The sequence below is a fragment of the Hemicordylus capensis genome, chromosome 1 (genome assembly GCF_027244095.1).
Source record: "Hemicordylus capensis ecotype Gifberg chromosome 1, rHemCap1.1.pri, whole genome shotgun sequence".
In the NCBI taxonomy this organism is placed as follows: Eukaryota; Metazoa; Chordata; class Lepidosauria; order Squamata; family Cordylidae; genus Hemicordylus; species Hemicordylus capensis.
The window spans coordinates 30,746,045-30,758,487 of record NC_069657.1 but is presented as its reverse complement, the minus strand read 5'-3'; the positions used below and the strand labels follow the sequence as shown (position 1 = coordinate 30,758,487).

Genomic DNA, 12,443 nt, shown 5'->3' with positions numbered 1-12,443 from the left:
GGAGCTTCTGGCTGGCAACTGTGAGAAGCAAGATACTGGACTAGATGGACTTTGGTCCAATTGACCCAACGGGGCTCTTATTATGCTGTTTTTTGTTTGGAAAGCCCACATTTTTTACTACATCTACTCACACCTTCAGTCTAGCTTCTGTGCTTAACAAGGACTTAGTTTAAAATCCTATTGTGATTCAACAAAGTCACAGGCAAAATAATAATAATTGGCAGGATTCGGTTGAAAACACTGATTTCAGGACGTCTGTCACTGAGAGAAGTATAAAAATTCAACATATATAGATATATAGATATATATACAGTATAAATATAGTAATATATTTATAAAAAATAATTTTATCCCTAAATAGGAATACTTCATTTCTATAGAATGAGCATATATGGACAATGTTGTCTGACTAAGTTTCCAGTTTGCATGGGTCCCTCCCTAGCTGCCCTGGATTCCAGGGGTCCTGCAGTAGATAAGACATCCCAGGGGAAAAGCCACCTAGAAAACTCCATTGGTCACCTCAGCTGCACCTGTATGCGCAGAGGATTTAAGTTGGTGGTGGGCCTTCGTATCTCAGCATCAGGTTGAAGGAGCGTGCAAAGTTGTTGGCAAGCTTGCAGCTGTGTGTCTCTTCCACTAGAGGGAGCAAGAAGGCGAGGAGCAGAAGAAGTAACAGGAGCAGCTGGAGGGGTAGCGCTGCGCAGCATACGCGGCGTAGGAAAGCGCATGCTCCCGTTGGTCGTCCCTGAAAGACACAAGTCAGATGGGAGGAAAAGGTTACATTGCACATGGTCCCAGGCTTGCTCTAGTGTTAATCTGAATGCCATCAGGATTTCTCCAGGCTGGGGAGGCTTATAGACCACAGAGCTTATAGACTATAGACCAAAGTTTTCATCCTTGGGCCTCCAGATGTTGTTGGACTACAACTCCCATCATTCCCAGCCACAACGGCCAAAGGCTTACATTTGTAGTGCTAGGGCTACAATGTTTAATCCATATGATTATCCAATAAAACAAAACAAAACAAAACAACCCTTTTGATGAATTCAAAAGTTGCTTCCTGGTCAACTTAAAAAACCCCACCCACATTGAGGTCATTCTCACGACTGCCTCTACCTGGGCTAGCATGCAGCCCTGCCTGGGTAAAGCTGGTCGTGAGAACTGCCAGGATCGTTCCCAATCCTGGTGCTCCTTGACCAGAGTGTGCATGCGCCCTCCTACCCCACCGCCTGGTCACATGGGCGCATGGGCTACTGGCAGCTCTGTTTAGGCTGCCGGCAGCCACGGTGAATACAGAGACCGGGGGAAGGAGAGACCCAGCCTCTGGGATTTCCATAATGCCCTGCACTGCTCGTGCAGTGCATTGTGGGATTACTGGAAGCTGGGCTTCGTTCTCCCAGCCTCCAGACTGCTGTACTACTCACTGCAGTGGAGATCGTGTGGGGACACGAGCAGCATTGCTTGCAGAGCAGAGATCATGGTGGTGTGGTGGTGGGGAGATAGGGACGATCCTGCTTTCCTCCCCACCCTCCCCAGCCCCATCCAAAGCGGTTGCGTGAACGACTTTATTATTTTTTAATTTGTAGAATCATAAGATAATGAGTTGGAAGGGACCCTGGAGGTCTTCTGGTCCACCCCACCCCCTGCTCAGTGCAGGAAACTGCTACAGCAGTGCAGATGGCTGTTGCTTGCTTGCTTGAATTTATATACCGCCTAATATAAAATCTCTAGGCGGTGTACACAATTTAAAACATAATACAAAATAGAAACATTCAAAACACATAAAAAGATAAAAATCATAATAGTTAAAAACACATTACAATTTAAAAATTAGATTTTCGTTAAAAGCCTGGGAAAGCAGGTAATATAGTGAGACTAATGATTAATTACTGTTAGGACTAATTGATTAGACTAACTAGTTACTGTTCCTCTGCTGTGCCTCCGTAGATGACAGTGAAATTTATAATTTGCCTCAGGAGTAACAGGGAACAAGTCCATCTCCTCCGCCTACGTGACAGCCCTTCAGATATTTCAGAGAGAGGAACAAGAGACATCACTGCTGATGCACACTGGATAACTGAGAAAGCCAAAGAATACCAGAAAGAAGTCAATATGTGCTTTATTGGCTACAGAAAAGCCTTCGACTGCTTCAACCATGTCAAGTTGTGGAATATCCTTAGGCAAATAGGCATCCCAGAACACCTTATTGTTCTCATGAGAAACCTATACACAGGCCAGGAAGCCACAGTCCAGATCAGCAAAGGAGTAAGACAAGGCTGTATACTTTCTCTTTCTTTATTCAATTTATATGCTGAACATATACTGAGAGAAGCTGGATTAGAAGATGATGAGCGTGGCTTTAAAGCTGGAGGAAGATACATCAATAACCTGCGCTACGCTGATGACACCACTCTGATAGCTGAGAATGCAGATGATCTGCAAGCTCTAGTAATGAAAGTCAAGGAGCACAGTGAAAAAATGGGACTACAGCTAAATGTAAAGAAGACTAAACTAATGACAACGGGTACAGCAACGAGCCTCAGAATTGATAATGAAGACACTGAAGTGGTGGATAGCTTCTGCCTTTTAAGATTGACCATCAACAGTAAAGGATCCAGCAGTCGAGAAATATGCCACAGACTAGCACTTGGCAGGGTTGCAATGAAGGCTTTGGAAAGGATATTTAGATGCCGTGATGTGTCTACATCTACAAAGATTAGAATCGTTCGTACCATGGTTTTTCCCAAGACACTCTATGGATGTGAAAGCTGGACTTTGAAGAAGCAAGATAGAAAAAGCACTGACGCTTTTGAACTTTGGTGCTGGAGAAGACTTTTGAGGATACCATGGACAGCCAGCAAAACAAACAAATGGATCATAGAACAAATCAATCCAGAATTTTCACTCAAGGCACAAATGAACAGGCTCAAACTATCATACTTCGGACACGTTATGTGAAGACCCAGCTCCCTTGAGAAGTCCATAATGATAGGAAAAGTAGAAGGAAAGAGAAGAGGAAGACCAGCAGCAAAGTGGATGGACTCGATTATGTCAGCAATGAATGTACCACTGAAAGACCTTAAAGGTCAAGCTGAAGACAGATCATTCTGGAGAGAATCTATCTATGTGGACACTGAATTGATGGCACTTAATCAATTAGTCAATCAGGACAATACTCCCTCACAGCTTAAGTAATATGACCAAGCTGTGCTTGTTTCCATTAAGGCCTGATTTGCACTGTTGAGTGTGTGTCTACTACTGCTTGTAGTAGTATTAGACCTATGCAGTGTAAAAAAATGTTAGATCTGATCCAAACAGGGAAACTGTTGGGAGGCTAACACGAACCCCAAACATTTTTGGGTTGGGTCGTAACTTCTGTCCAATAGGAAATCTGCCATTTCCCAACATTTCTTTTGGACTGTTAAATGGCCAGCAAGACATATAGCACTTAGCAATAGCAATAGCACTTACATTTATATACCACTCTATAGCTAGAAGCTCTCTAAGCGGTTTACAATGATTTAGCATATTGCCCCCCAACATTCTGGGCACTCATTTTACCGACCTCGGAAGGATGGAAGGCTGAGTCAACCTTGAGCCCCTGGTCAGGATCGAACTTGTAACCTTCTGGTTACAGGGCGGCAGTTTTACCACTGCGCCACCAGGGGCTCATCAGCTGAAAGGTGGCAGAGTAGCCATTTAACTTTACAGCGATCACTGTTTGTTAAGGATGTTAACAACTTGGGGTATACTCCTAGTATATGGGGTTTTAAAAAATATTTTCAGGGGTATACTCCTTAGAGTGTATACTCCTAGTATACTGATTTTTTCCCTACATCAAGAATTATGGATACTTTGAGCATGGGGAGTAGCAAAGAGGATTATGAAACAACATTGGAAGGACAGATTTACTCCTGAGCTCCAGCTTTGGATATCTGATATGTGTTCTCTGATGGCATTTGAACTGTTATTTTTATTGCTGGAATGACAAAATGGAGAAGTTCTTAGAAATCTGGTCGATTTTTAATGAACTGTTTGCGCTTTAATGAGGTGGGGGGGAATTCAGGGAAGGTTTTTTTCCTCCCCGCCGCCACACTAGTACTAAAATTAGCATTACGTAAACACTCTGTAAATAACTGAGAGGGGTTTTTTTTGTTTCCTTTTTGTCCATATTTCTTCTTCTTCATTTAATTATATAATTATTCATATGGATTATAAAAGTGGAGCGAGGGGCGGGCAGGGAGGGAGTTGTTCCAACAGGAATGTCAGAACTCTAACTGGGAAGAGAGCCGGTCTTGTGGTAGCAAGCATGAACTGTCCCCTTTGCTAAGCTGGGTCCACCCTGGTTTGCATTTGAATGGAAGACTACATGTGAGCACGGGAAGATATTCCCCTTAGGGGATGGAGCTGCTCTGGGAAGAGCATCTGCATGCTTGCATGCAGAAGGTTTCGAGTTCCCTCCCCAGCATCTCTAAGGCAGGGCTGAGAGAGACTCCTGCCTGCAACCTTGGAGATGCCCCTGTCAGTCGAAGTAGACAATACTGAGCTAGATGGACCAATGGTCTGACTCGGCATAAGGCAACTTCCTATGTTCCTGGGTTCCAATAAAGTTCAGACAAGATAGCATGGAGCTCAGTCAGAAGTTTCAACGGTTGAGGCTCATGGCTGTCATGGCTGAACTCATTCCAATAGTGCCCAGCAGTGGGCATGTTGGGGCCTACATGTCTGTCAGACCAACCTGACTGCACAGTCTTAGAGTGTTGGTGATGAACAGGGATCTCTGGGTACCATCGAAAGGGCCTTCGTGAGCCATGAAACTGGCTCAACCTAGGCATGACAATCTGCCAGGCATTCCTCTCTAAGAAAGGGCTCAGTGTTACCAAGGAATTTTTCCAGACCATTTCTCAGTCTCCGCTTACTCGAGGGGGAACACAGTTGCCTTTCGTATTAACGTTGTGATTTCCAAGCACGGGTTACACATTTTCCAAACGGTTTGCCCGCCAGACAAGCAGTTGCTGGGGAGAAAAGGCTGGCTTTGGTAGCTATTCAGTTACAGCAAAGAGGAAGTTCCAGATGCCTCCCTCAGGGGGAACGGGGTTTTTCTTCTTGTTCATCTATATGAGGTCAGGGCACCCACCATTTGGGCCGACTGAGTCTCTGAAGCAAGCCACGGGCCTTCTCTGTTTAATCTCTGTGGGGCAGAGGGCAGCAGAATGCACCCCCAGCACAACTAAGCCCGTTCCTTTTCACGACTTCCTGTACAAGTCTCATATTTTACAAGATGCCAGAGAATAAAAAGGGAAGTGGAACAGATGGTGAAATCTGAGTTCGGCATATAGTAGTGCCCTTTACAACTGTGTCTGCCGCTCAGCAATCGCTCATTATAATAAGCGCCAGGGAAAAAAGTGAGGCAGGAGTCAAATTCTGGGCTTACAAAAATGCATGCTTTCTCTCTGAGAACACCAGAGCAGTGAAGGACAAGACCAGCACAGCGTCAGGGGATAATAACAGCTGACATCCGGACTAATACTGCACATGCGCAATAAGGTTGTGCTAGCACAGTATTGCATAGCTGTGAGAAGTCATGGGAATGTTCATATTATGGTTTTGATAATATGAAATTGCAACATTATGGTGTTTATTGTTTTATATATTTGTTCAATATTATGGTTATATTCTTTTAACTGATTTTAATTTTTTACTGTGATTTTTATGGAGTTTTATTGTATTTTAATATTTGTAAACCACCTTGGGATGTCTTATGAAAGGCGGTACAGAAACTGAGCAATACATAAAATAAATAAATATTGCACTATTTCTCAGAAGTTCCCTTTAAAACAAAAGAAGCTGCCTTATAATGAGCCAGACCATGGTGTTTCTAGCTCAGTATTGGCTACACTGACCGGCAGCAGCTTCTCCAATGTTTCAGGCAGGATTCTTTCCCAGCCCCACTTGGAGATAGTAGGGATTGAACCTGGGACCTTCTGCATGCAAAGCAGATGCTCTACCATTGAGCAAGGCCCCATCTCCTAGACTCAGATGTGTCTGGAGTGGGATATGAGGTATGCTACAAGTTGTGCACCTCCTGCGTCAGTGCAAACATACTCAGGGGCATAACAATCATTGGGCGACCAGGTTCAAAGAACCCGGGCCACCGCCCCTCAGGGGCCCCAACACTCCCCCATGTCTGATTTCAGACACGTGTGGAGGGGGCTGGTTTAGCTCCCGAGTGGGGCTGCATAGCCCCGTTCATGAGTTAAATGGCTAGTGCTGCACATGCAGCACTGGCCTGGATCTAACTCCCAAAGGGGGTCACACAGCCCTGTTCGGGAGCCAGACCATGCCCCCTCCGTGTCTGACATCGGACGCGGGTGTGTGGCTAACTTCCCCATCTGACGTCAGACACAGGGAGTGGGGAGACAGGGCCACCGCCGGCCTGGCTCTGCTACTGGTTGCACTAGCGCAACACTAGTCTCCAGACTTAGTGCAACTCGCGATCATGGCAGCCTTGCAGCAGCACAATGTTCTTGTGCAAGTGCAGCGTTAGAATGTTGGCCAGCCCGCCTCTTCACTTCTAACGTAACCATGGGCCACCTCACAAAGTGGACAGGTCTTGCCCTGCCAATCACAGCTGTCCCTTTCGGACCTCCCAGGCACTGAGAGAGTCTTCAGCCACTCTGCCTCCCACCCTGCAGCTCCACAGGCCCCTCCAGCCAACTTCCATGCCTACCCTGTGGGGCAACACTAGGGATCTGCTTTCCACCAGAGGTGAGAGAGGAGAATGAGTGAAAAGGAGCACAGTGGCTGTGCGTTCTCTCACAGTTCCAGTGCTTTCAAAGCTTTCGAAGGCACGGACGTTTCTTCGGGAAGACCTGGGAAGACCCTCATGACTCACTTTAGTGTGCGATCATAGCATAGCTAGGCAGCTAGAAGCCATTATGCAGAGATTATGCAAATCTGGGCCATTATGCAAATCTGGGCTTGCCCCGGAGTGTATCCTCAACAGAGAGCTCCAGCCAATCACAGCTCCTGATAAGTGTTCCTGTCTCACACACACACCCTTGGTACATTTGCACGTCCCAAATATATTTAAGCAAGTTCTTGTTGACTGTTCTACCTGACCATTTTTAAGGTGGCTGACAAAGGGTAAAAAACCCCAAAGAATACGTTGGCAACTTGGAGCTTGTCCACTAATGAACATGGCTGAAGGAGACGTGAGGTCACAAAACTTAAGGCCATGACCATTACACGAACCTGTAATGAAATTCTCTCCTATTTGCTTTGCTGCAGAGGGACACAATTCTTCTTCTTCTTCTTTTTTTTTAAAAAGTTGTGTCTGTGTTATAGTTGGGGAATTGAGCTTAAGACTAGATAAGAATTGAGCTTAAGACTGCTAGATTCTCCACACACACACCCCACCACTTTGTGGCCTTAAATAACATCCACCAAATGACTTGTGAAATAACATAGCAACCTACTCTTCAATATCTTGCATAGCAGAGTTTCTTAGCTGGAAGGAAAAGCAGCAATGTCACAATGCACAAGGAGAGCTGGGTTGCTAGCCCTTGAGTGCTTCTGTTTCCAGAGGCTGCAGGGCCATGACTGTAAAGACATTCCAAATCATGCCTTTGGGGTTGGCCAGTTTTTTTGGACAGCAAAGGAAAGCAGCCAAAGCAAGAATAATCCCTCCAGAACCAGCACTCACAGCCCTTACACTCATGCGAACTAGCAGAAAGCGGAGACATTCCCAGGCTCTGAAAGGCTAGAGCTATTTTGGGCACTTTATCCCATAGGGATACAGCTTGGAACAGAACGCAAAATGCATAGGACGTTCCATCCAGTAGCGGCCGGTGAGGGCACCGGTGGAGGGGCAGCCAGAGGCACCTTTAAGAGTAAAAGAATAGGTGCTTGCCTCCACTCTCACTGCACGTGAACGCTGCTCGGAGAAACAGTGTGCCACTCAGCACCCTCTGCGGTGGGGGATCGCCTCCACTACTCACCTGGCCACGGGCGGGGGATCAGCTCCGTGGAAGCCAGGTGAGTGGTGGAGGTGATCCCCTGCCACAGGGGGTGCTGGGTGGCACGCTGCTTCTCCAAGCAGTGTTCCGGTGTGGCGAGAGCGGTGGTAAGCACCTATTCTTTTACTCTTAAAGGTGCCTCTTGCCGCCCCTCCACCATTGCCCTCACCGGCCGCTACTGGTTCCATCAGAACAACTGATCGAGCCGGTCATTCTGACCCCGGGACATCGGAACATCCCTACCTGTTCCGAGTGCCATTTTGGATTCTGAAATGGCGCTCTGAAAGGATTGGGACATTCTGCCTTGGAACGGATCGTTCTGTTCTGTAGCTCAAAACAGGTCCCTTTTTAAGGGGTGTTCTGTTTTGAGCCTAGAACGCTTGGAACAGCCTGTTTCAAGGCAGAACGTTCTGACTGTGGAACATTCTGCACATCACTAGTATCCCACACTTTTGACAACAACAAAAAAACTATTCTGGATAAAATTTTGGAAAGGGTGGGTGCAGGCTTGGACTAGCCCAATGGGCATTTTCCAGTTGCGCCCTGCCACACTCAGCAGCAGTGAATACTCCCACCCTTAAGTAGCCATTCTGCTCAAAACCCGGCGCCTTCCCCACATACATGCCACCGCCCTCTCAGTGCCCCCAGTCCAGCCCTGGGTGGGTGCATAAATTAAACCATCTCTTGGGGAAACTACTGTTCCCTTGTATGTATGACATCTGAATAGTGAATCAAAGCATTCTTAATCTTACCAGTAAAAGTAGAGGCAATTACTCTTATGGCTGAACTAATCTTCAATATTAGACCCAACCAGCGTTCCCTGTAGCAGAGATTTCCAGATGTTGTTGCCTACAACGCCCATCATCTCCAACTGCATCTGGCCTTTGGTGGAGGATGATGGGAGCTGTAGTTCCGACATTCGGAAATCCCTGTTATAGGGAACGTCGAACCTAACGAGAGTCCAATTCACATGTATGTTCAACACTGGCATGACAGATGTACAGTGTGCACAGGTACAGATCCACGCACAGGTAGTTATTCACACGTTATGTTAAACACATGTACAGCAGTACCCTCCCTATCTGTACCATACATTTGAGAGGCCTGTACCCATGTTCACTTTTAAAACGCATCAGTCATTAAACAGTCATTCACACAAAAACATGTACGAGTGTACAGACATCTTTACACTCGTACAGCATAATGTCTGAACAGGGCTATTATGTCCTTGTAGGAATCCTCCATGATTTCTTTTCAGCAATATCCTAGAGCTCTCATTGGGGTTTCACCAGAGGAAAGGCCTCTAAACTCTCAACAGGTAGCCCACCTAGGCTTCTGTGAGTCAGGCAGGGTTGCCAGCTTCTTTACTGTTTTGTTGCTGCTACTGCTAAATAAGTCACTACCTTTCAGACGTGCTTCCTACCTTGTAGAGCCACCTAATGGCGCAGCATGGAAGCAACCTGCCTAGAGAGCAGGAGGCTGTTGGTTCAAATCCCCACTGGTGTGTTTCCTAGAATGTGGGAAACTCCTATATTGGGTAGCAGTGATATAGGAAGGTGCTGAAAGGCATAATCTCATACTGCATGGGAGATGGCAATGGTAAACCACTCCTGTATTCTACCAAGAAAACCACATCGCTCTGTGGTCGCCAGGAATCAACACCGCCTCGACGGCACAACCTTTCCTACCTTGTAAGATGTGGAAATACTGACCTAGCTCACAGGGGCGTTGTGCGGAGGAACCTCTTAAGGCTGCAAAGCACTTGGAAAAAATAAAGTGCCATTTAGCATACATAAGTGCCATAAGCATGCAGTACAGCTTAGGAACATAGGCACATAGGAAGCTGCCATATACTGAGTCAGACCATTGGTCTATCTAGCACAGTATCATCTTCACAGACTGGCAGCAGCTTCTCCAAGATTGCAGGCAGGAACCTCTCTCAGCCCTCTCTTGGAGAAGCCAGGGAGGGAAATTGGAACCTAGATGCTCTTCCCAGAGTGGCTCCATCTCCTGAAGGGAATATTTTGCAGTGCTCACACATCAAGTCTCCCATTCAGATGCAACCAGGGCAGACCCTGCTTAGCTAAGGGGACAAGTCATGCTTGCTACCACAAGCCCAGCTCTCCTCTCCTTAGTTCTTGGTGTTCTGGCTAGCCAGGTGTTCCTTTGTATGACTGGCCAGATGTTCCCCTTGTTAGTGGCCCAGAGTGGTTGGCTAGCGTTTTCTTGGCAGGAGCTGATTGTTAGAGGATGCTTTCTTGATACAGAGACATCTCTGGACTGTAGGGATTGCAAAAGCCATCAGGGGTTGGATAAGGTATCCCACCCTCTTCCAGCTAAAGGGAGGTGGCTGGTGTGTGTGAGAGAATAAGCAGCAGTTTGAAGTATGAAAATATATAGACAGAGCTGGAAGGAAGTAACACAGGCAGTGCAGGCACCTCTCTCCAGGGGTCTGATGTGCTGTCTAGAAAGCGCACATGCTGCCTGCTTCCACCAACGCTCTACCTGTTTTTAGACAGCACATAATCAATCTGTGGGATTCATTGCCACAAGATGTGATGATGCCCACTAGCATAACAGGACTTCAAAGGGGCTTGGACAAACCCACGGAGGACAACTTGATCAATGGCTAATGGTAATGATGGCTGTAAGTGACCTCCAGGTTCAGAGAAAGGATGCCTCCAAATATCAGTGGCAGGGGAGCAACGGCAGAAGAGGGGTGTTGCCTTTATCTCCTGCTTGCGGGCTTTCCAGAGGTATCAGGTTGGTAGGGATGCTGCCGACTCTAACTGCAGCTGATCCTGGAGAACCTCCCACCCCTGCCCCAATATTTGTTACAAGATCAAGCCGTTAATATCTCCAGGATTGCTTTAACCAGCACCTGGAGATTGATGCTGGTGTCCGGAGACTCCAGGCCAATCCCTACTGGTTGGCCACTGTGGGAACAGAATCCTGAATTAGATATAGGCCTTTGAACTGATCCCTCTGATGTACATTAGTAAATTAGGAACATAGGAAGCTGCCATATACTGAGTCAGACCATAGGTCCATCTAGGTCAGTATTGTCTTCACAGACTGGCAGCGGCTTCTCCAAGGATGCCAGCAGGAGTCTCTCTCAGCCCTATCTTGGAGACGCCAGAGAGGGAATGTGGAACCTTCTCCTCTTCCCAGAGTCGCAGCTCCATGCCCTGAGGGGAAGATCTTACAGTGCTCACACTAAGCAGGGCAGACCCTGCTTAGCTAAGGGGACAAGTCATGCTTGCTACCACAAGGCCAACTCTCCTCTCCTAGGTAAATATACCCCTGCTAACTGGACAAAAGGGCACCTGTTAACGTGGTGATTCTCTTTATTTAGCAGGGGGAGAGTAACTGACCCTATCCACCCCCAGCACAGTACCTCCAGTGATTGTTGCTGGTGTCTATCTTATGTTTCTTTTTAGATTGTGAGCCCTTTGGGGACAGGGATCCATCTTATTTATTTTTTATTTCTCTGTGTAAAGGACAGTATAGAAACCAAATGGATGGATGGATGGATGAAATATTACAAAATACCTTAAGCCTCCAGAGCTCTCTCCGCCACAGTTCTGCTGCACTATTTTCACAAGAAACATAGGAAGCTGCCTTATACTGAGTCAGACCATTGGTCCATCTAGCTCAGAACTGTCTACACTGACTGGCAGTGGGTCTCCAAGGTATCAGGCAGGAGTCTTTCCCAGCCCTACCTGGAGCTGCCAGAGATTGAACTGGGGACCTTCTGCATACAAAGCAAATGTTCTACCACTGAGCTATGGGCCACGTGGGAGAATGCAACACGATTGTCCCCTGGAACCCATCTCCACTGTTCTCTGAGCTGAACAACCATAAGAGAACTTGTGCAAATTTCGTTGCCCTGCAGCGCGTTGCCTCCCACCCTTTCCCCTTGTTTTTGCCTGATCAGGCAGCGGAGGCTGTTATCTTGCTAATGACTCAGCTGGTTGTCATGGAAATGCCCAGGCTGTCACAAAACCGGCATTTTTGGAACTGGGAAGCACAGGGGATTGCGACTCAGGGCATGATCAAAATGCAGGGCTCACATTTCTGCAGAACGTGAAATGCGTTTCCTAACGTTGGTGAGGGCAGCAGGGAAAAGGCACCTAGGCAGCTGAGGTCTTTGAACACAGAGACCAGGGTGAAGACAGACATCACATAAAAAGAAAACTAACAACTGGAGAGCTGGTCTTGTGGTAAAGGTAAAGGTGTCGACTCCTGGTGACTACAGAGCCCTGTGGTTGTCTTTGGTAGAATACAGGAGGAGTTTACCATTGCCATCTCCCTCAGTCTTGTGGGAGCAAGCATGAACTATCCCCTTTGCTAAGCAGAGTCCACCCTGGTTGCATTTGAATGGGAGACTACATGTGAGCACTCTAAGACTGGCAGTTAGATATT

The 12,443-nt window shown here is 46.9% G+C and overlaps 1 protein-coding gene across 3 annotated transcripts in view; it reads right to left on the bottom strand.

Moving 5' to 3' along the window:
• Positions 1 to 308: 308 nt before the first annotated feature.
• Positions 309 to 12,443, bottom strand: part of SYNE3 (spectrin repeat containing nuclear envelope family member 3) — a 134,571-nt gene continuing 122,436 nt past the window's right edge. For all 3 annotated transcript variants that reach the window (XM_053285998.1, XM_053286001.1, XM_053285999.1), the window contains one exon: positions 309 to 745. In XM_053285998.1, coding sequence (XP_053141973.1) covers positions 548 to 745 — 198 coding nt within the window. In that variant the 3' untranslated portion in view covers positions 309 to 547. The remainder of the gene's footprint in view (positions 746 to 12,443) is intronic.